General features: G+C 41.2%; 1 protein-coding gene across 3 annotated transcripts in view; it reads left to right on the top strand.

Annotated features, from left to right (window-relative positions):
- Positions 1–18,290, top strand: part of PTPN1 (protein tyrosine phosphatase non-receptor type 1) — a 44,996-nt gene extending 26,706 nt beyond the window's left edge. The window contains exons 2-10 of one of the 3 annotated variants that reach the window (XR_015702936.1): positions 4,407–4,497; positions 6,243–6,343; positions 8,341–8,439; positions 11,247–11,384; positions 13,109–13,318; positions 14,040–14,201; positions 14,829–15,064; positions 16,637–17,271; positions 17,781–17,914. Coding sequence is in view for 2 of the 3 variants with exons in the window: in XM_087749662.1 (XP_087605788.1) it covers positions 4,407–4,497; positions 6,243–6,343; positions 8,341–8,439; positions 11,247–11,384; positions 13,109–13,318; positions 14,040–14,201; positions 14,829–15,064; positions 17,781–17,988 (1,245 nt within the window). In the remaining variant the exon portion in view is untranslated. Of the gene's footprint in view, positions 1–4,406; positions 4,498–6,242; positions 6,344–8,340; positions 8,440–11,246; positions 11,385–13,108; positions 13,319–14,039; positions 14,202–14,828; positions 15,065–16,636; positions 17,272–17,780 lie in introns of all 3 variants that reach the window. The other 2 variants (XM_087749662.1, XM_087749663.1) reach the window with 2 other exon arrangements.
- Positions 18,291–21,150: the final 2,860 nt, after the last annotated feature.

The raw sequence follows: 21,150 nt of genomic DNA, 5'->3' as shown, positions 1-21,150 counted from the left end.
CACAGAGTGCACTTATCCAAGCCGTGAGCAGCCAGCTTCTCCAGGAGAATGCTGTGGGAGACAGTGTCAAAGGCCTTACTAAAGTCCAAGTAGGTAACATCCACAGCCTTCTCCTCATCCACTAAGCGGGTCACCTTGTCATAGAAGGAGACCAGGTTAGTGAAGCAGGATCTCCCTTTCATAAACCCATGCTGGCTGAGCCTGATCCCCTGGTTGTCCCGCATGTGCCGTGTAATGGCACTCAAGATGATCTGCTCAATGACCTTTCCCGGCACTGAGGTCAGGTTGACAGGCCTGTAGTTCCCCGGATCCTCCTTCCGACCCTTCTTGTAGATGGGTGTCACATTTGCTAACTTCCAGTCATCTGGGACCTCCCCGGTTGACCAGAACTGCTGATAAATGATGGAAAGTGGCTTGGCAAGCTGCTCTGCCAGCTCCCTCAGTATCCTCGGGTGGATACCAGGGGCTAGGACAAGTAGGAAAGTTTGCAGAAAATACTTACTGAGCAAAGGGGGAATGGATAGACCTAGGACTCCAGAGTAGTTACAGGTTAGGAGACTGAATCGAGGATAATTTTTTGAAGGCTGGGAGGAATAGAAAGAAAGGGCTGTGGGCTACAGAGTGAATCGCTTATGTTAGGTTTCTGGCAGGGGGAAGGGAGGAAGGGTCAGGCATTCTGGTACAGAAGGCTTTGGGACAAGGGGCTGAGAGCCACCGTGAGCACCTCTTCCTGATGAACATCTGTAGGACTCTGGAAAGTAAGGCTGTATTCATGGGACTGGTCCCTTTTGTCTGAACAACACAGCCATCTGCCCTTGCATTCTGTGTCCTTTGTGGCAGGAAATGTGATGCTGTCAGGCCAAGTGGAACCCATTCACGCAACTGAGAACAACCTTCTCCTGTAAAGCACTAAAGAACTTCTTATTCCAGTCACTACTGCAAATTAACAGCAACAAGAACTTTCCATTTGAAGAACAGCGCTTCAGCAGACTTCCTCTTTCCTCCCCTGAAGTTTTTGGGGGTGTTTGCACAGGGTACAGGACTTAAAACCGGGAGATGAATGGCATGGAATGACTCATGCCCAAAACCAGAAGCATTTGACTTTGGAAAACTGACTTCAGTTCGAGCCCTTCCTCTTTAAAGTTTTATATTGCGTGACCTTTTAAATGAAATGTTGAGCTTCCTTTTTAAATGACAGGATCTCCGCAGTGTGACTATGAGTGTGATTCAAGAAGGTGTTTCGTAACTTTATCAATCCCTGTGTCCATCCACTAACTTCAGTTCTCGTGACATCGCTGGCTTCAAGTTCCTCAGAGCATGATAATTACATGCTTTGAATGAGTCTGCTTTTCCAGCATTGAGATCCTGTGGTACTATTATTGACATATTCGGAAACCGCCCTGACACCAGTGAGCATCAGTAGTTATGTGACTCCTGCAATAACCAATAACAGACGTTTTTGAAGAATGTACAAGAAAGCCTATAACATGGCCATTTTATGTAACTTCTCACTAGATTGTTTCCCTCCAATAATTTTCTCTGTTGAAGGCCATCTCATTTCCACTAAAGTCAGCTTCATATCCTGGAAGGGATCTTGGAATTTTTTTTTTTTTTTTTGTCACTGTAGATGTTCTAGCAACTGCTGTAGCAAAAAAAAAAAAAAAAAAAAAAAACAAAAAAAAAAAAACCCACCAAACCCCAAGGAAAATCCCAAACCACTTTTATCCCATATTGCGGAGAAGAGTATGCCCCATCTTTTGAGGCGTGGATTTGACCACTGAGGTCCAGGCATGCACGCCCTCCAGGATTTTCTTTTTTATTGGTGTTCATTACATTCAGAAATGAAGTGCTATATGCTGGTTGGATTTTCTGCTTGCCCGTTGCCATATCTAGGTCCCTCATTTTATTCCCACCCCATTTTTTTTCCTGTTTGTTGAAACATGCTTCAGAAATATATTACACTTTTTAAATTGTCTGCATTTCTGGAAGGTACACGGGTAACTTATTTCTTTTAATTTTCTCTGTGCCTATGGGAGTTATGCATCTCCTAGAACTCCCTTACTCTTTCAGTACCTTTAGGCATTGTAGCATCTTTAAAAAGATCTAATATTTGGTTGTGAGGTAGTAGTCAGCTCTCTATTCCCTGAACAATAAATTACCAGTTTCAGATCCTTAAATATGTGATGTTGGTATTTGAATCTGTGGAACTCTCCGAGTCTGGGAGCACTCCGAGTACTCCGAGTCTGGGAGCATACATATGGATGTATGCTTAAGTATCATATTTTTATATTAGAATGCCTTTGTATCACTCCATTTCTGTAATGAAGCATTTCATCCATTTCCTTTTTTAAGAGTGGGGACAGTTCTTTTCAAATTTTTTAATGCCATGAAAGGAAACAGTGTAGATTAGTGCTGCTGCTAATTTAACCCAATATTTACAGCAAAAATGCTTAAATTTGATCTTTTGATTTCATTTGCATTTTGCCATTTGTTTTTTTGGTTTTGGGTTTTTTTTAATATGACTACTAAGTGGTAGGGTGGTTGTGTTGTTTTGTTTGGTTTTTTTAACACTTAAAAAAAATAACATATGTAGGCTGTGTGGGAAATGTGGTTAGACATCTAGAAAACCATTTTTCCTAGTTCCCTGTTTTTGTCTCTTGTTAATCCTGTACAGTCAGTACAGAAGAAAAATAAACCCCTGCAAAATACAAAGTCACCAACTTAGTGTCAGAGACGAATTTATGAAAACATCCATTTAAGCTGTCTCATGTTTGAGATATTAGACTGTGGCAGTCAAGATCATATTCTCCAGACTGCATTCTTCGTAAGCAGAAATACTGGCAGCCATGTGTTAAGTTATAAAAAGATAGCAGCTGATGTCAGGGCTTATTTCAGTGAGGAGCCATTTCAGAATACTGTACTAATTTTGAGCAGGTATATGTAAAATAGAACTCTTCCCTTGACATGTAGCATTCAGTGTAAATTTATACATATCTGAATAATGGAGTAGAAAAGGCTGAACAAGTAATAAGCTGCAGTACATAGCCCACTTTAAAAAAAAATTATCTTCAGTATTGTATGTGATTCTTTATGCAAAACTGAGAGAAACAGAAAAACAGTTCAGTTTGACCTGCATTTTAGCGATTAGATTTTTGAGCTGGTATAAAACCCTCCTGCTCTGATGTTGGAAAGCTACCACAATTTGAACCAGAGCCTGCGCTAATTTGAAACTATTAATAGAGGAGTGCCCAGCCTTTCTGCGCAAGTGATCTACGTATCGCAAGCAGCCCTCCAAGTGCACTTTTATGTGTGCAGAAGCCTGTTCTCTGGTCTCGCTGGATGTGGATCAACACCGTGCTCAAATATATTTGTATCTGGACAGATAACTAATATTAAACTCTGCTTCATTTGGTTGACTATATTTAACAAAAATAATTTCATCCCATGAAAGGGGATGAATTTAGCTCAATAATTTGCTTTGAATTATGCTTTTTAGTGGCCTCTGGGCTAGGTTCATTTGTTCATTTCATGAATGTGTACAATGTCTGTTTTAGGATTTCTTAATTATGCTATTGAAATATCAGTTCTACAGTAAATGCATTCCTTCGGTTTTCATAAATTTCAGTTAAATCTAACAGCTCCACCCTGAAGTTTCTAGTACTATAATTTTTAAGAATTGCGTATTTATGCAGTATTTATTTACAATGTGAAGTTGTCTTTCTACAAATCGGGACTAATGTCCAAGGACAGCAGAATTCTTTTCATTATAACTTTTGAAATTGTCTCAGGTAGCTGAGCTATTACATGCATCTGAAAAAACTGAAAGAAACCCTCGTTATATGCTTTGTATGTTATGCTAGATATGTTTTTGTTGAGCATGTGAATTAGATACAAATAACTTCAGCCATTTGCAGCTTTGTGACATCTTGCTGATAACTCCAGATAAAGATGTAAGTGATCTTAGACAAGTCACCACTCCATGTGTGTGTTTGATGCCAAGGGGGGTTGACAAGTTTTTTTCTATCACAATGAACATTTTCTCATTGCTGCTGAGTCCGAAGCGCAATGGGTTGTTTCACTGATAGTGGAAACAATTGCTTCAAGCAGTTTATATGAAAGTGCTTTGGGGCAGAGACCCTGCCTCATCAGGAGTGTAAAGGCATAATGTCTGGTAAATGTTCTGCTACTTTATTATGCAAGCTAATAATATTTTAACACACAAATAATGTTAGTGTTGTATTCTGATAAATTTAAACTCAGTTCTTAAGTTGAAGCCCAAAGTGCTTTCTGTCCGGAACTCCCACATGTGAAGATGTGAAGTCAAATGGGTATTTGTCTTAAAATAGCTAGTGTTATGATGATATTAGATGGATTAATATCTAAGACTTTATTTTGTTTTGTTTCAGGACATCAGGCACAAAGCCAGTGATTTTCCATGTAAAGTGGCCAAACATCCCAGAAACAAAAATAGAAATAGGTACAGAGATGTCAGTCCCTGTAAGTACGCTTTCTTTTCCATTGTTTGTAACAGACTGTTGACCTCTAATGACTTCTTCTAACAGCTAAATGTTCTTTGTAAGAACAAGACTTCTGTTCGATGGATATGCATCCGAGACGATTCTTTTTGTTAATATAGTTATGTATGAGACAGATGTCACGTTGCCATTATATCCATAGGATTATACTATAGCAGCATACAGTAGATTCTGTATTTGTCGGCAGAAATCTGAGGGAAAAAACTTGCTTTACCTTTGAATTCTTATGCTAGAGAAGAATGGTGGCTGAAGTAACATTAATAAAATTGCAAGTATCCTTTCTATTACAGTATACTTACTAGAGCATCCTTCTAGTCAATATAGCGTAACTGCCCCTATTGGGAGATGGGGAAGAGTCTTACATAAAACATACAACTACTAGAAATAAATCTAAGCTAATAAGCTAATTGGAACAGAGAAAAGGGGGCATTTGCAAAGGTGGCAAGACTAGTGAGAGACCTGTGTTTCTGAAATGATAATCATTACATATTCTGATGAATTCTGATGGGAGGTGCATCTCTGAGCACATGTCCTCTGTACAAGGCACAGCTCAGTTTGGTGTTGCAGCCTGTCTTTCCTTCCACGATCCCATGTACAAAGGCCATAACATTCAGACTTGCCGGTGCCTGGCATGCTGTACTTTTGGCGTGTGCAGAGAAGTACAAGACTGTAGTCAAATGGTTGGCAGATAATACTTGATGTATCAGACACTGAAGAAATGCCTCAGCTGGTTCACTAAACTGCCTTCTCTGCACGAAATGACAATGCCTGTTCTGGGACTTCTTTCCCTCTTCAAGGGCGCAGTACTGCCGCGTGTTTTAAATGCAAAGTTTCTATAGGCTCCGTCACTGAGAAAATGTCTATTTTCTGTTCAAAGATGAGTATTATTGTATATCAGAAAACTTTTATACTTAGTGGTTAAAAGTTACTGAAGTCTTTGGGGCAATCGACTAGGAAAAATACTGTTGCACATAGTTTGCTTTGCTAAGCAGTTCTAATATTTGGGGTTGTGAGTAACAAATGGTTCCTTTTTGCCTTTAGATAATACTGCTTCCAATCTGTTTCACTTTTTTGCAAAATGTGGGAACTCTTGTATGTGTTTTTTTGTTGGTGGTTCATTTTTTTAATCCTAAGTGGAGCAAGCTGAGAGTAACGAGCAATGAAATTACATTTGCTGTAGTTCTTGAATCTTGATCATTCTTTCTGTACATTAAGGTGTGGTTGGGTTGGGAACAGTAGCTAAACGTCTATAAGAAGAATAAGAAGCCTCTGTTCTGTTTCTCCGATATATGTTTAGGCAAAGCTTTAACAACCTTGAACAAGCTGAGTTTGCAAAAGATAAGCAGTTGTGTAATTAGATTTATTCAAAAACAGTAACTCGATAACTGTACAAATAGGTCAGTGCGAGCTGGTTTGCAAATTACTGTTGTGATTACTTCAGATGCAAATGCTTCCGTTCTTGCAGTGTAGTCTTGGAAGTCGGAGTGCAACTTATGTTCACTGCTCTGCTGTAGTGCTGTTTGTGTAGTACCTATATTGTCTTGCCAGAGTTAAAGGCACCAGCGAACATTTCTGCATTACCTGTGATAGAGCTCTTTTCGTTCTTCCGGACGACTCGGGTTTTTTGATCGTAACATCTGATGAGGTTGTGTGTGGATTGTGCTGTGTTGCATATACATTAACCAGTGTTTTCTAATTATGCTGCAGTTGATCACAGTCGAATTAAGCTAAACCAAGGTGACAATGACTATATCAATGCTAGTTTGATAAAAATGGAAGAGGCCCAAAGGAGCTACATCCTTACCCAGGTAATTGCTGGCAGCGGGTAATAAAAATCATATGGTGAATGGGGTTGGTTTTCATGTTTTTTCTTTAGCCTTATTATGTTTGTTTTCTTTATTGTAAAGCTAGTTCAGTGTATATTAACATTTGTGTGTGTGTATAAATATATACATAGAACAGTTTTACAGAAATGCTACATATTTATTCCTGCTTCCTGTCAGCGCTGACTGACTTTTTTGTAGAGTATTTTGGCCACTTTGTATTTGACTTTAGACCCATCTAGGCTAGAAGCTAACGTGCTTCTAGAAATCTGCTTGTTGGCTTATGACGAGCAACATTTACATGTGGTTGAAATGAATCGCACTTCTACATGGAAGGTCAGCACAAAGGTTTCAGACCACTACTCTTAAGTTGCCTGTTAAATTCTCTGAACCCAGCTGAACCTCACTTAGTGGGAGGGCTTCACATTTGCAGAACTGTATGTATGAACTTCAGGATGTTCAAAACCTGTTTGAAATGACATACTTCAAATATAACGGATATTCATGTGTTGTGTTGAGTGGGGCAGGAGTTAACTAGAACATATTAGGGAATTTCTTACACCTGACCTTCTGTTTCAAATAAGCAGTATGCTCCACCACGTATTTCTTGTTAAACGTTCTTCTGAAAGTGATGTTATTGTAGTATTTACAAATAGTGTACCTCCTAATAACACGGCTTGCAAAAGGTCTAAGTTGGGCAATGCTGATGCTTCTACCTTTAATGTGAGAGAGGAAAGCTATGAATACAGACTTTAGTGATGGGAATACGGGGGGCAGGAGGGAAGTGGCTGTTTTTCACTGAATCTGTGAATTCCACACCTATCTATGTAGCAAATTTAAAAATACCCAGATACCCTGTTGTCTTATTCTGAGAGCTAGCAACTGTGCCAGAATTCTTGTTTGTTCTAAATGTTTGGTTCCCTGGAGACTGCCCTGGTCTCTAATCTTAACCTTTTTTTTACCCCTTCCTCCCATACTTTAGATAAAGGTAGACTGGGATTAATATTTTCAAGCAACCGCTCTTCCTTCCTGTTTCTAAAGAATAAAGATAAATCTTCTAAGGAAGAAGTGGACAGTACAGTGTTCAATATGAAAATGATTCTGTGCACACAGCTCTTAGTCACGCCAGGGGAGGTTGATCATCGGGTTGAACTGATAGACCTGTATGTGGAATAGTCAAATGTGCAGCTAACTGGTACTGGTTATCTGTTCTGATCTAGAATTTAATGCATTCGAATGGCTTTATTTAAATCCAGTCATTCTTTCTGAGGACCCTGCCCTGCTATTTTGTTTAAGCAAAGTTATGGATAGCAAATGCCAGAGGCACAACGATGCTGGTTTGTGTGGCCCAAAATTCAGAGCAATGGTTTTGGAGTAGAAAATGGCAAAGGAACATAGCACAAACAAAAAATTACAAGGAAATCTACTTAGTGAGTAGACAGTAGTCTTTAAAAGAAGTCATCATTTTGTTCAGTCCCAAAGCAGATCCATGAAGATTCTGGAAAACCATATAATTTGTTACTGATCTGGCATTGTTTCAGTCTTTTGAATGTCTATCCATCCAGTCTAGTAGTTTTCAAGTATTATGAATAACAACGATGAATTGCAGAATAGTACAACATAAACGGTAATTCTGCTCTTAGTTAGTCAATGAGGTTTTATTTCCCCATTATATGTATACCTTTCCTAAGAAAATTCTCTCAGCATTTTTCACTCCCAGTTCTCTTCTTGCAAATGAGACTACTTCTCTCTTCCTGTTATGTAGGGGGGGGGGGGAAAGATTAACCATGCTTTAATGGGTAATTTCATAGTGGGGAAAATGGAACTTAAAGCTGTATCACTGCATTTTTTTTGCAGTTTGAAATGAGAAGTTGCTTGTTACTTGTCTAAATTTATTGCCTAGTGCAGTAACTTTTACTGGGGAGCATTGCACTGACATTAACAGAAAATAATGCTTATTTCTGGGGATTCTGTCTCTGCAGGGACCTTTGCCAAATACTTGTGGTCACTTTTGGGAGATGGTTTGGGAACAGAAAAGCCGTGGTGTTGTCATGTTGAACAGAGTGATGGAAAAGGGATCTGTAAGTACTTACCCAGTTCTAGCTATATGTTCATTGCATGTTTATAAAGTTTTTTCTTTAAAAAAACAAAACCAAAAAAACCCAACCCAAATAAAGGGGGAGGGGTGGAGAGACGATGACCATCAGTAATTTTGTCTAGAAATTATGCCTAGAATTGAATACTTGGTGAACCGATCTCAGTGCAGTCAGAAAATTATTCAATTTGTAATCGTAGGTCTTAATTTCTTCTGAGTTTGTCTGAAATAAGGCATGAACACAATATGACTCCCCACACAAATGAATGTTTGGTCTCTACTGATAGCCTAGGTATCTGAATGTCGTTCTTCTCAGTGTACACAGATTGCACCTCTCAAAGCTCATTCGCACCAAGCGTTCATTCATGAGCATTATGAAATTGTTTTGAAGTAGTTATAGAGGCAGTTTGACTCCAAGTGTCCTTCATGCAGTAAGAGCTCTGATTATTAAATGTACCATCGAGGCATATTGTTTCTCCACCAGTGTCATTGCTTTACAAAAGACATTAGAGGTATGAGGACAACAAGGGTACAATTGACAGTACTTCTCCTGGTGTCTGTCTTAAGCAGTGATCTTCTGGGTGATGTGGAACCAGCTGTTAAGCCAGCGCTTTACTTGCTAGGACAAGTGCGGTGGGCTGAGTTCTGTCTGGACCTTTTAGGGAGTTTACGTTAGACAAGACAGGCAGAAGATGAAGGGAAACAATAGATGAACAAACAATTGGGGTTATTTTGAGTACTTTACCTTCAGACAGAGGAAGAGTTTTGATTCCTCTGGCACTCTGGCACATAGAGTAGCTGCTGTCTTGAGAAGGAAATGCCTCAGCCTTTCTGATGGTGGAGAAGACAGGAACCATCAGGCATGGTTTTCATCCATGGGTCAGAGTTCTGCCTCTATGCTAATTCCATAGCTGCCATCCTTAAAGTGGACTTGGCAGCTGTGCAAATTTGAGACAAAAGCAATTTTAAAGACTGATAGAAATGCACAATTTAAAGTTGAACGTTACAGTGTAGTCAGTATAAAGACACTTTGGAGGAGGGGTAGTGGGTATGTTGGGTATCCACCAGTGATAACTGGGTGGCACATGCTTTTGCATAATCGGGAAAGAATTTCCAATAATCAGGAAAATTGTTGTGCAATGAGTTGTGTTTTAATAAAATACAGTCTCGATTTTTGAGTGTTTTGCTTTTTTTGTAGTGCAAGTGAAATTTAATCTTCAAAAGAGATGCAGTAACTATATTTTTCAATAGTTTCTTCCTTTCCAACAATTCCCGCTCATTCTCTGCACTGCCAATAGTTTTGAACAAAATGAATTATTGTGATCCCTTAGGGCAGGCTGCTTACACTTCTCAGCAAACAACAGTGGGGGACCTACAGTGGAGCACAACAAAATATTGTTTGCAGACACATTTGGTGGAGAAATTAGACACAAAGCCAGTTGCTGTCTCTTTAACATTAATTAAAAAAAAAAGTGCAGAGAATTATAACTGCATTTTACACCCTGATAAACTAGAGGATGTATTTTGAATAAAAACTAGAATTAGTCTGAGCAAAACTAGTGTTAGTCTACCTACGAATAAAATACCGAAGGGTTTTCTTACTTACTAAAATGCTTTCAGAAATCATCTTAGTCTTGAGAATGCTGTTCTTCTTTCATCATTCTTCAGCTTCAACTTTAAAGCCGTATTATTTGCCCTTTAATAAAAAAGGCGTTAGCCATGTCCAACAATCCATTCTTACTGCATGTTTAGGTATGGGCAAATAGGGGCAAATGCGGCCATAATCCCATTTCAGAGGAGCAGTGGTTAGTGGCAGAAGTAGCAGGCCAGTGCTCCCAGTCACAATGTCCTTAGATTTAACTGTCAGGAACTTGGTTGCAGACTTTCCTGTTTGTGTTGCTGATGAGTTTCTTTAGTTTTATTTTTTTCCTGCACACTGCAAAACGTGCTACTTTTCTATTTGGTTGACTCATTTAAGGTCCTAGCATGTAGCAGTCTTTGTAAAACTAAGCTCTCTGGGAAACTTTACTGAGAAAATTGAAATTCAGTCAGAACTAGGTAATGGGAATATTTGCTGAACGCAGGTTTTTTTGTTTGGCACTTTACTTTTAAACTGTGCCACGTAAAATCAAAATGATCTCACTGCTATTTTTATTTTTGTGGTGAGTTGAATGGAGTAACCCAAAATCTCATCTGATGTTACACTTGCAAATTAGCAACGTTGTAGTTCTCTATATGTAGCTTATTCATGGAATTCATAATGCTTTTTCACAGTATGTTCTGCTCTTGTTAACATCTAACTCTTCTTTTGAAATTTAAATATTTGACATGAGGATAATAAATAAAATGCAGAGTAGACTAAAATTCAGATTTTGGCAGAGTGCTGTGAGAGCTTTTATATTTAGTTATTAGATTTTGGTTGTTTGTTTGTTTGGACACAAGCTAAAATAAATAGTGGCTTTGGTGATTTTGATTAGATGCCATAGCTTCACACTCTTTCAGCTTACATGTAGAAGAAAGAGAGCTCTACCTAAACAAACCTATCCTCAATCCTTAGGTATTTTCATGAATTCAATCAGGGTCAAAATAATCTGACTCATACAAAAGATTCAGTGAAGATGTGGTTCTGCAACATAAAGGAAGACTGACATTCTTCACCCTAGAATTGGTCCTTCTTACAATAAAAGCAGATGAAGAAATTATCTCACAAGAAAATGTTGTATTTAAGGATGTTTATTCCTTGACTTTTACACAAACATAAAGGACATATAAATGTCTCCTATTTGTTTTTAGATAAAGTGTGCACAGTACTGGCCACGGAAGGAGGAGAAGGAGATGTTTTTTGAAGATACAAACTTGAAACTAACATCGATATCTGAAGATATAAAATCATATTACACAGTACGACAGCTAGAATTGGAAAACCTTACAGTAAGTACAGAAACTAGTACCAATCAGATTCTTCAGTCTCTCTGAGGTGAGATTCACCTCCTCATCAACAAGGTCTTGAAAAAGATGGTCACGAATTATAGGAGATTTTGTTCTGGAATCGGTGATTCTGCATGAGATAGTTCTTCAGCCTCTAGTTTGTGTGTTGTAGAAATAAAACTCTTAAATATTTATGAAACATATCTGGGGAAACTACAGTCCTTTTCATGTCTCAGCTGTACACTGAGTGAGAAGGTTAGTTTGTCACTACACTGCCTTTCAGAGAAGCCTTTATAAAATCACTTAGCAGATGTTCTAGTGCTTTTGTTTTATAGCTGAAATAATTGCTCTTCCTGTCACTTAAGCTACCTGTTTGCCTGTGTCTTGTTCTAAGGTTTATTTTTAGGTTTTGGCTTAAATCTTCAGGTTTTGCATTGATGGCCTTCATCTGAAAGCAGGAACTGTTTTAGCCCTGGTCCTGCAATGAGTGCTGTGGAGCTTGGTACAAGGATCAGGCCACTACCTTTAAGAGAAATAATAATTCTTTTTTTTTCTTTTTTTTTTTTTTTAACGCAATGCCAAAATAAAAGTATACATGCCGTTTCCCACCCTTCCTCTCCTCTTCAACGCTGCCCTGTATTAGAGCAGTGAGAGCTAATCTAAAGCTCCTTGGGGAGACTGGCTAAGGAAGCACACCATTAAATTTCACTGCATGCAGGTCACTGAAGATAATGTCTGAGGTCCTCGATGGTGCTGACCTAGGTGTGTACGCTGTGACATGCTAGCCTGAGTTCTGTCCTGGTACTGCTCACTCCTGGAAGACACAGTTATTCCTTTGCTCATCTGTTAGCATCTTGCATGCTTCATCCTGCCAGGAAACGTGAGGCAGCAGATATGAATTTGACTAAATTATGCTTGAGTAAGAATTTAGCTGATGTAGTTTATGGTGTGTATTAACTATGACGTCTGCTGTAGACATGTTTGGTTGTGGCGCAGTATTCTAGGAGGATGTGAGCACCCGTGGTTTAGTAGTCTTGGAAGAAAGTTTTCAAGTTGGGAACAAACCTGTAAAGGAACAGCTGTGGTAGTGTGAAGGCTTTGTCTGCAGAAAGTGTGAAGGGCTTCTCTAACTTGAGGTACTTCATTCTGAGAAATCTTCAAATTATATTCTGTCGTTAGAAGTCGGAAGGCAGTAGTGCCAGCTGTCTTGTGATACAAGCATTTGAACCATACTGAAAAAACTAAACTATGTTATAAATAAGTAAATTTACTTAGCCAATTTCCCTTGCTCAAAATGGAGACCTTCACAACAAGAGAAAATTATTTGTAATTAGTTTCTTAGCTGTGCAGCTATAAAAGCTCCCTCAGACTGGTGGAACTTTGTCATTTGAATTTAAGTCAGCTGTTCTAAAGAAGTAGTAGAATCAGTGTAGTCTGAGTAGCATACAAAGCTGAGCAGGCACGTGCCTCCATCCCATGTAAGTCAGAGTTATTTTCAAAGGAAGTAGCTAAAATTTTTCCAAAGGCGCAAATTTGCAATTGACCTAAAGGTCAAAATGTCTAATGTCTAAAGCTGTATGTCTAAATATGTAAGTGACTCTTTGCTAGGAAAATGAAGGAGGAGTTGTATTTGCTGATTAGAACATCGTTGTAGGCATCTGTGCTTTGACTTGTGCTTCTGACTCATGTATCCAAGCTAAAAGACTTCCTAAATACTGTTTTTACAGACACGGGAAACTAGAGAGATTCTGCACTTCCATTATACTACGTGGCCCGACTTTGGCGTCCCAGAGTCACCTGCTTCATTCCTCAATTTCCTGTTCAAAGTGAGAGAGTCCGGCTCGCTGAACCCTGAGCACGGACCCGTTGTGGTGCACTGCAGCGCAGGCATCGGGAGATCAGGAACTTTCTGTTTGGTTGATACATGTCTTCTACTGGTAAGAACTACTTGTTCCAGATGATATGCTATTTCTGTAGAGTTATTTTGAGGAATGGTTTGTCGTAGGTTTGCAAAGAGCTGTGGTATGTTCTGTGAAGTATTGTTGCATGCTATTTCCCATTATCTTAATCATATTCTGGTTTGGGAGTGTATTCCAAGGCAGATCTCATTCTTAACCGTCCATTTTGAGTCTGGGGAAGAAAAGTCTCTAGTTTTTAGAGTGATTTGCAAAGGCAGGCTTTGCCCTCATGCTTGAGAAAAAACCCGCTATGTGTCTGCTAATTAATAGTGTGAACTGTCCTAAAACAATGCAAAAGACATCTAACGTGTTTCCTTTTACAAAGTCAGCTTCACCTGTAGGCAGGGAGAAATTGTCCTGACTTTGAGATAAAACTGGAGTTCCCTTGGCTTTATTCTGTCACTGTGCGAGAGCAGCTAATACACAGAAGTCAGGCCTAGGTTAAAATGTCTCTTTTTTTTTTTTTTCTAATTATATTTTCAAAACAAGAAAGAAAAAAGGGAAAAACATACAACATGTTGGAGACCCAGTGTGTTTTCCCTTCTCTGTCTTTCTAGAGACCCAATAAATAGCTGCTGGTACCAGTTTTTTATTTATTAATTCTGTAATATGGAGGGTAGTCTGAAGGCCATACTACAAAATGAGTCATTGTATTGAATCTCATCAGAACATAAAGCATGTTTCAAATTTTTGTCTTCAGATGGACAAACGGAAAGATCCTTCTTCTGTGGACGTTAAACAGGTTCTCCTCGAAATGAGGAAGTACAGAATGGGGCTTATACAGACAGCAGATCAGCTCCGTTTCTCCTACTTAGCTGTTATTGAAGGGGCAAAATTCATTATGGGAGATGCTTCAGTGCAAGTGAGTATTATGGACTGCACAGCCTGATGTGGTGAGCTGTGACTCTGTTCTAACTGTAGCAAATACGTGGGATGAACAGAATAGAAAGAAACTTTAAATTTCATTCTTGCTTTGGCTTCAATAAATTTTTATATTATAGGGCTCTTAAATACAGTGCTTTATGATCCGTCACTACCTAAAGTGTTGTATTTAAGAACCTTCAAAAAAGTACCTGTGATATAACGGGTGGCCTTGTGTACCTTTCAAGACTGGCTGCATCGGCCTTGTCTTTTATTTCAGGTAATAAAAATTTTCTAATATGAGAGAAGCTTAAGTATTATGATTAAATCCTGTAAGTTTGTTTTATAGTAAGCAGAACTCTAGCAACAGAGTTTCTCTTTAAATTTTCCAGAAGTAGATAAAAATTCCCCGCATTTATAGCGGATGCCTTCTGTACCAGATGTAGCTTAGGTTTGGAGTTCTTGTGTCTTGTTCCCTCCCCTCCTTTTTTTCAAGGCAAACGAACAGCCACTCTAAGAATAAATTAAAAGGTAGAGTGTAAAGACCCTGCTATGTTAAAGTTAAAAGTTACAGCAGCTTACATAAAAGAAATAGAGAAAAGCTTAATAGGGTCTTTCCTTCCTGAAGGAACAGTGGAAAGAGCTCTCCAATGAAGACCTGGACCCTCCACCTGAACACACCCCACCACCTCCCAGACCACCAAAGCGAACCTCAGAAATGCACAACGGAAGGATGCATGAACACACAGAGTTCTTTCCTAAACATCAAGTAGTAGAGGAAGAGATTAGGTGTTCAGTCAGCGCTGTGGAAGAGACGGTTCCAGATGGCAGAGCTCGTTCATCTGTACCACTGGTCACAGACAGGTAATTCATTTCGTTTCCCACTTTTAACTGTCCCAAGACGACTGTCCAGCTGGCTTACAGCGTTGAGAGGTTGTAGGTCCTTTGCTCATAAATGGCATTTCATACAGAAGGTCCTGAAGAGACCTTGATCGAGTCAGTGTAATAGTAGTTCCAACCCCAAATCTTTTCAGTAAAAGTCTTATGCTCATGTTCTTTTAACTTCACGCGTGAGCTAGGGCCTCTTACGGGATCCTGCTAGAGTAGAAGAAAAAGTGACAGCATAATGAGGTGGTTTAGTCTTGCAGTGTATATTAAGTTACAGAGGAGCTCTTTCACTACATAGAGGCGGTATTAGTCGCGTAGCTGAAAACGAGGCTGACTAGCCGCACTTAGAAAGGTGAAATGAATTGCAAGCAAAGCTACTTTGATGAAAGGAGTAGGGAGCTCATGAACAGAGAACTTTTCTACCCGTCATTGTAACCTAAATTGTAGAGACTAATAAATGTGCAGAAATGCTGTGTACACGAGCGGTAGAGCAGCGGAGAAGCCAAGGTTCCTGCCTGCTTAACCACTAGATGTCACTCCTGATTTATCGGAGCGGCGTGGAACTGGTTGAAATCCCCACGCCTTGGTGTTGCTGGCATCCTGCGTGTTAACTAGTTTTTTTCAGAACAACCAAATGCCACGCAGAACAAAAAAAATCAAAATTAAGAAAATAAAAAGCCCTACACCCACGAGGGATAATCAAGGGAAAGTTTAATGTTCCCCCATTAGATGGTCTCCTAACAAGACATCTTCAGCTTCCCTTAGGAATACTGGAATAAAATACCAAGTTTTAGTATTGTCCAGAGAACTCCAGAGCCTTTTCAACAGATGCAGCTGGCAGGCTTGATGTGTTTCATTGAGCTGAACCAGTGGGGGAGTCTGTGACTCCAGGAGCTGGAGATTAGCGAGATGTGTTGCCAGTAGTCTTTCTTCAAAGTAAACCTCCTCGTCCTTTCCCATAGCAGAGCAGGGGGGCTGAGACCGTGGCCTGAACCTGTTTCCCTCTAAATTTTGCTGGAGGCAAGGAGATAAAATGGAAGTGTTTCACACTGAGCAGGGAAACAACGGTTTGATCCGGATTTTTCTTAATTCATTGGGGAGATTCTGGAAGTGAAATACTCAAATCCCAAACATCTTTACTAAAAAGAAAGGAAATCTTGGAAATAGGAATGGACACAAATGGAAGCTTAGCTACAAAAGAAGGAAATGTTGCAAGGGTAGCACCTCCCTCTTTCTGCCCTCCGTGACAATACAGTTCTGTTTGTTACCAGAATATTTGCCTGGGATGTGAGATGCCAGCTAATGCTTTCCACGCCTAATGAAGAGTATGGATTTAGCACTGGTGTCTTGTGTCTTCTCATTAGCTATATAAACCTGAATTTCTCGGTGAATAAATGATTTCCTGAAAATACTTTACACAGTGTAGTTTAACTGAACATAAGACCTGTCTAGCTCTAAAGAGCTCAGAGACTCAATTAATTTCATTTATTATAGTCCCTTGTCTGAGGTTGGAGTGGGGTCATCCTCTGGAACTGCCTGTCTTCACAGGCTGACCGGGCACCTGCCTTTTGCCTCGCCAAGGTTAAATCCTGCCTTATGCGATGCTTCGGGCGTACTGGGAAAGGCCAGGATTGGAATCCCGAGCTCCCTCACTCCGTACCAGTGCTGTTGCTGCAGGATGAGGCCTCCGTTGTGATCATCGCTCTTGTCCTCCTGTCTGGGGCAGGGAGCCTGAAGGGGGAGAGTGAAACGGGCGAGGCAGGAGGGGGGGGAGCAGTCTGGTGTGAAGGGACGTGGGACAGCCGAGGCTGGAGGAGACGGCGGGGTGGGAAATAGACGTGGTGCTGGCAGCGGTGAGGGGAGAAGCAGCAGAAGTCTTAAGCACGTTTATTTTCCTGCCCAGATATTCTAGTGTCTGGGATGGAAGATTCCTGAGTTCTTCTGCACCTAAGCTGTCCGCAGATGTCTGGGAAATCCCCCTGCAAAGCATCTCCCCGCTGGTTACCACCCCACGGGTTCTCACAGCACGGTGATGCTCTGCTTTCTAAATTCCGCTGGAAGAAGTTGTACAGCAGATATGAAAGTTCCCACTCAGTTACGAAGCCTCTTTGGGTGTCAGTATGCTGCCAGCAGGATGGAGGTCTAGTATCTACGAAAAAAAGCCTGATTAGAGAGTATTAAAGGTGAAGAGATCGTCAGTTCCAACATTAAAAGCTATCGCCGTGCATTTAGCCACTCTTTCTAAGTTATGGCTGCACAAGCAGCCACAGTTCCGTCATTTTCTGACTTTTTGGGTGGGTGCTTGATTTTAGAACCTTACTGTTCTCCTGACCTGGACGAAGGTTTGGTGTGTGCTAGTTCACTGCTTGTCTCAGGGCAGGTGGCAGGTCTGTGGTAAGCAACAGGAGTAGGTGGTGTTTAAAACTAAGTCAGCTTATTCTTTAAAGGGCACAAAACACTCCCAAGCATGGCTTTTGATGACAAGCACTGTTCTAAACCTGTAATGTAATAGCCAGAGCTGTAATAATTAGTGATAGGCTTTGGTTTGTCGTCTGCTGCGGCTCCTGATAGCAAGAGCCCTCCAGCTTTGCCTGCGGTGTCCCGTGGGTGAGGCCGCGCTCTTGCAGGGTCTGCATGGCTTCTCTCCTAAACGGGGAATCCGGTGCTGAATGTTTCTTTCTTTGCCCTTAAGCACTAGTCAAGACACTGAAATTCGGAGGAGAACTGTTGGTGAAAATCTGCGCCTCTCGCCCCACAAAGAAGAGTCGATGAAGTCCGAAAACTCGGAAGAGGATGACGAGAACATGATGACAACTTGGAAGCCATTTCTAGTGAATATATGCATGTTCACTTTCCTCACGGCAGGAGCTTATCTCTGTTACAGGGTGTGTTTTCATTGACGGACGTGCCAGCAAGATCGACCCTGCAGAAAACACCAACGATTTGATCGGTTTGTAATAAGCTTCTCTGAAAGCAAGCTAATGGAGGCGTGCGAGCCTTGTCTCAGTGGAGGTAGACCTTAGGTTGAAAGGCCGGAACTTTGGTTAGGGCTTAAAGTGAGAAATGATGCACTAGGGTTTTATCTAGCCCTGTGGTCCCAAGAACATAATAGTCTAAACTCAGGGCCTTAAAATATTCAGGAGTAAGCAGAGAAAATGCCAAATAGTCTGTTTTCCTTTTTTTTTTTTCTTTTTTTTTTTTTTTAAACTAAATAACAGAATTACAACACATTGTTGTTTTTAGCCTTTTTTAAAAAGCCAGTTCTTTTTCTTTTGTGTTTCAGAAAAACTCGGCACAAGTGAAACTTGCTTGTACTCTCCAAGTGTTGTAACCAAATACGTGACTTATATCGATGAGTTCCCAAAAAAAGAAAAAGAAACCCACATACCTGAAGAATGTAAACTTTTTGGAAGGGAGGGCGTTGGGGAGGGGTGTTTGTGGTTGTTATTTTGTTTTGGTTTTTTTAACTTGCTTCATCATTAAAGACTGAGTTGTGGGCAGTGCCTGTGGTATTGATATATTTAATCTTGGCATACCTGTTCTTAAAGAGCTTATTGTTTTACATGTGTTCATAGAAACAGGCTTCTGCATTTGCTCAGGGTATCCCAACATGTCAAGCTCTTTTTTTTTGCCTTTTTTTTTTTTTAAATAAGTGTATCTCCTCATTGACTTTTGTTGCACTCTACTTGCACATACGCCTATTTACATTGCACCATCCTTTGTAAAGCTGTTGTTACTTTTACATTCTGGGTTAGGAGAGGTTGAGGGGAAGGAGAGAAGCAGGAGGGGAAATTCAACCAAACCACGTCCACCAGCATTGTGCAGTTGGCATTCAGAAGGACCAGTTGTGGAACCTCATCATTTGGAATGTAAAACGCAGTTTCACTCTCCATCTGCTCCGTAAGGAATAGTGTGCTTCCTGCAAGGGCCGGGCAGGGCACCCGCTCGGAGGCATCGCAGGCAGTGAACAGGAAAGCATTTCAATACATCCAGAGCAATTCACGCTGTGGCAGCTTCCTTAAGACCTAAAAAGTTCACCAGAGACATGTTGGTCTGTGAACGTATCGGTTGGCTTATGATGCAAGCGTTTGCGTGTTCTGCTTTTTTTAAAGCAAAGATTTAAAATACCGGCTTTAGTCTGGCTCGAAGATACGCCCTTCAGCAATTAGCAGGCACGGCGGCGTAGGAGGGCGAGTCCCGCACCTCTGCAGCCAGGGTCGTCGCTATCCTAACGGAAGCGACGGGCGAGGGCTGGCTTGGTCCTGCGCCACGCTGCGTCCCCGCCGGCGCGCGGGCCCGTGGGCTCGGGGCCTGGACAAGGTCAAGTGCTTGTAAATAAGGATCTGGGTGCGTTGGTGGAACCGCGCCTGGAAGCCGGCGTTGCGCTGACCAGGCCTAGGCAATGCCGTTCCTCTCGGTAGTACCAAATTCCGAGTGGTTGGAACAACGATAGCAGAGGTTTCTTTGCTCGCCTCACGGGGCAGAGGGTAGGAGTCACCTCACTGCTGAGAGCTGTAGTGACTGAAACTAAACCATGACGGCTGATTTGCAACAGTGTTACTAATCAGTTCTTTTAATTAGATTTATAGCACTTCACCACCACTCTCCCTGCGAACATCGCTATGGAGTACCTTACGCGAGTCTCCGCTCCGTATTTATTTTTGCAACGCTGTCTGTAGGTGTAGCTCTTTTCCTTCGGTGAAGAAGTTGGTGAAGGGGGGTGGGGGGGTGGGAGTTTCTTCGGTTTTGTGTTTTGTTAAGCTTGCATCAAGGGCTGTTCAAAAGTACAATAATAAATCCTCAGGTAGTACTGGGAATCGATCCTTTACCTGTGAGACTGTTGGTTAGACCAGTACTTGAAAGGAGGAATGTTGTAATCAGTCAGTATTTAGTTATATTATTGGAAACATGAAAAATGAGTATAGAAAAATGGTAATATATTATGGCTCATCTGTGTATTTAAGATACAGTATGTGATTGCTTCGTCCCCACTATTCTCTCCATCCTCTGGTAGAATATTGTTCTAAGGCGACATTTGTACCCCGTTTGTATTAAAATGCATGTAAAGTCTTCTAGTGTCCCGATTAAATACCACGTGCTTGAAAGGTGAAAGCACTTCTATTTCTGCTTACTGATGTGCCCAAATTATATTTGCATGAACTGATCATTAAGTGGCTGTGGTTCAAAGGGTGTTGCTGAAAGTATCTGCGTTCAGCGATAGACTGATTTGGTGTTTATCAGTAACATGTACTCGCCTAATACTTGGCATGAGTTCCTCTTGAATTGCTGCGTACTCCGTGTAGCCCGGTTGTTGAGCATGGTTCATTTCAGCTGAGTCAGCGTAGTACAGACATTCCAGAGTTCAGCCAGCCCTGTTCACCCCTCGCCGCTTGCGGGGGGCAGCAGCCCGGGGCGGGCAGGGCAGGGCAGGGCAGGGCAGGGCAGGAGGGGCTGCGCCGCCCGCGGGGCTCGCCCGCCGCTTCGGCAAGACGGCGGTAGCGTGCTTCCATCTGCAGAAACACTCGACGACAGAGACACCAACCTCACCTCTAGACCGTGCCCAAGAGGGAACCTTTTAAATTCTAGGCTTGACAGGAAAGCAACGCCGCCTTCCTCCGAACCCAGAATAACCCCCGGCAACCGATTCTCACAAGAGAAAGTTTCTGCAGATGCTACGCAGACCTTTGAACGCCCCCCTTCCTGCCCGCGCGTTTTGCCCTTCTTTCATCCGGGCCTGGCCCCGTCCCGGGGGGACGCCCCGCCGGCCCGGGGAGGGGGGATAGGGCTGCTGATGCTGAACCGTAAACATTTTTGTTTTGCTGTCCTGTATGTGTATGTAGTAGTTCGGGTGTGTATATACAGTAGTGTTTCACAGTGGGTGTATTGGTTAACCTATTATTGGAAAATGGACAAATATCCATGTTAAACTTGTTAGAAAGGTAGTGAGCTGCTCTGCTATATGCCTTAAGCAAATATTTACTCATCAGGTCTTTCTTTTTTACAGATTGCCATAGAATAAACTTTTTTAAAAAAATAAAAAACCAAAAAAAAGCTAAATGTTT

This window comes from Nipponia nippon, unplaced genomic scaffold, assembly GCF_047370975.1.
Source record: "Nipponia nippon isolate SJK-2023a ecotype South Korea unplaced genomic scaffold, ASM4737097v1 scaffold_13, whole genome shotgun sequence".
In the NCBI taxonomy this organism is placed as follows: domain Eukaryota; kingdom Metazoa; phylum Chordata; class Aves; order Pelecaniformes; family Threskiornithidae; genus Nipponia; species Nipponia nippon.
Note: the sequence above shows the minus strand (reverse complement) of the source record. Positions and strands in the feature narration are given on the sequence as shown.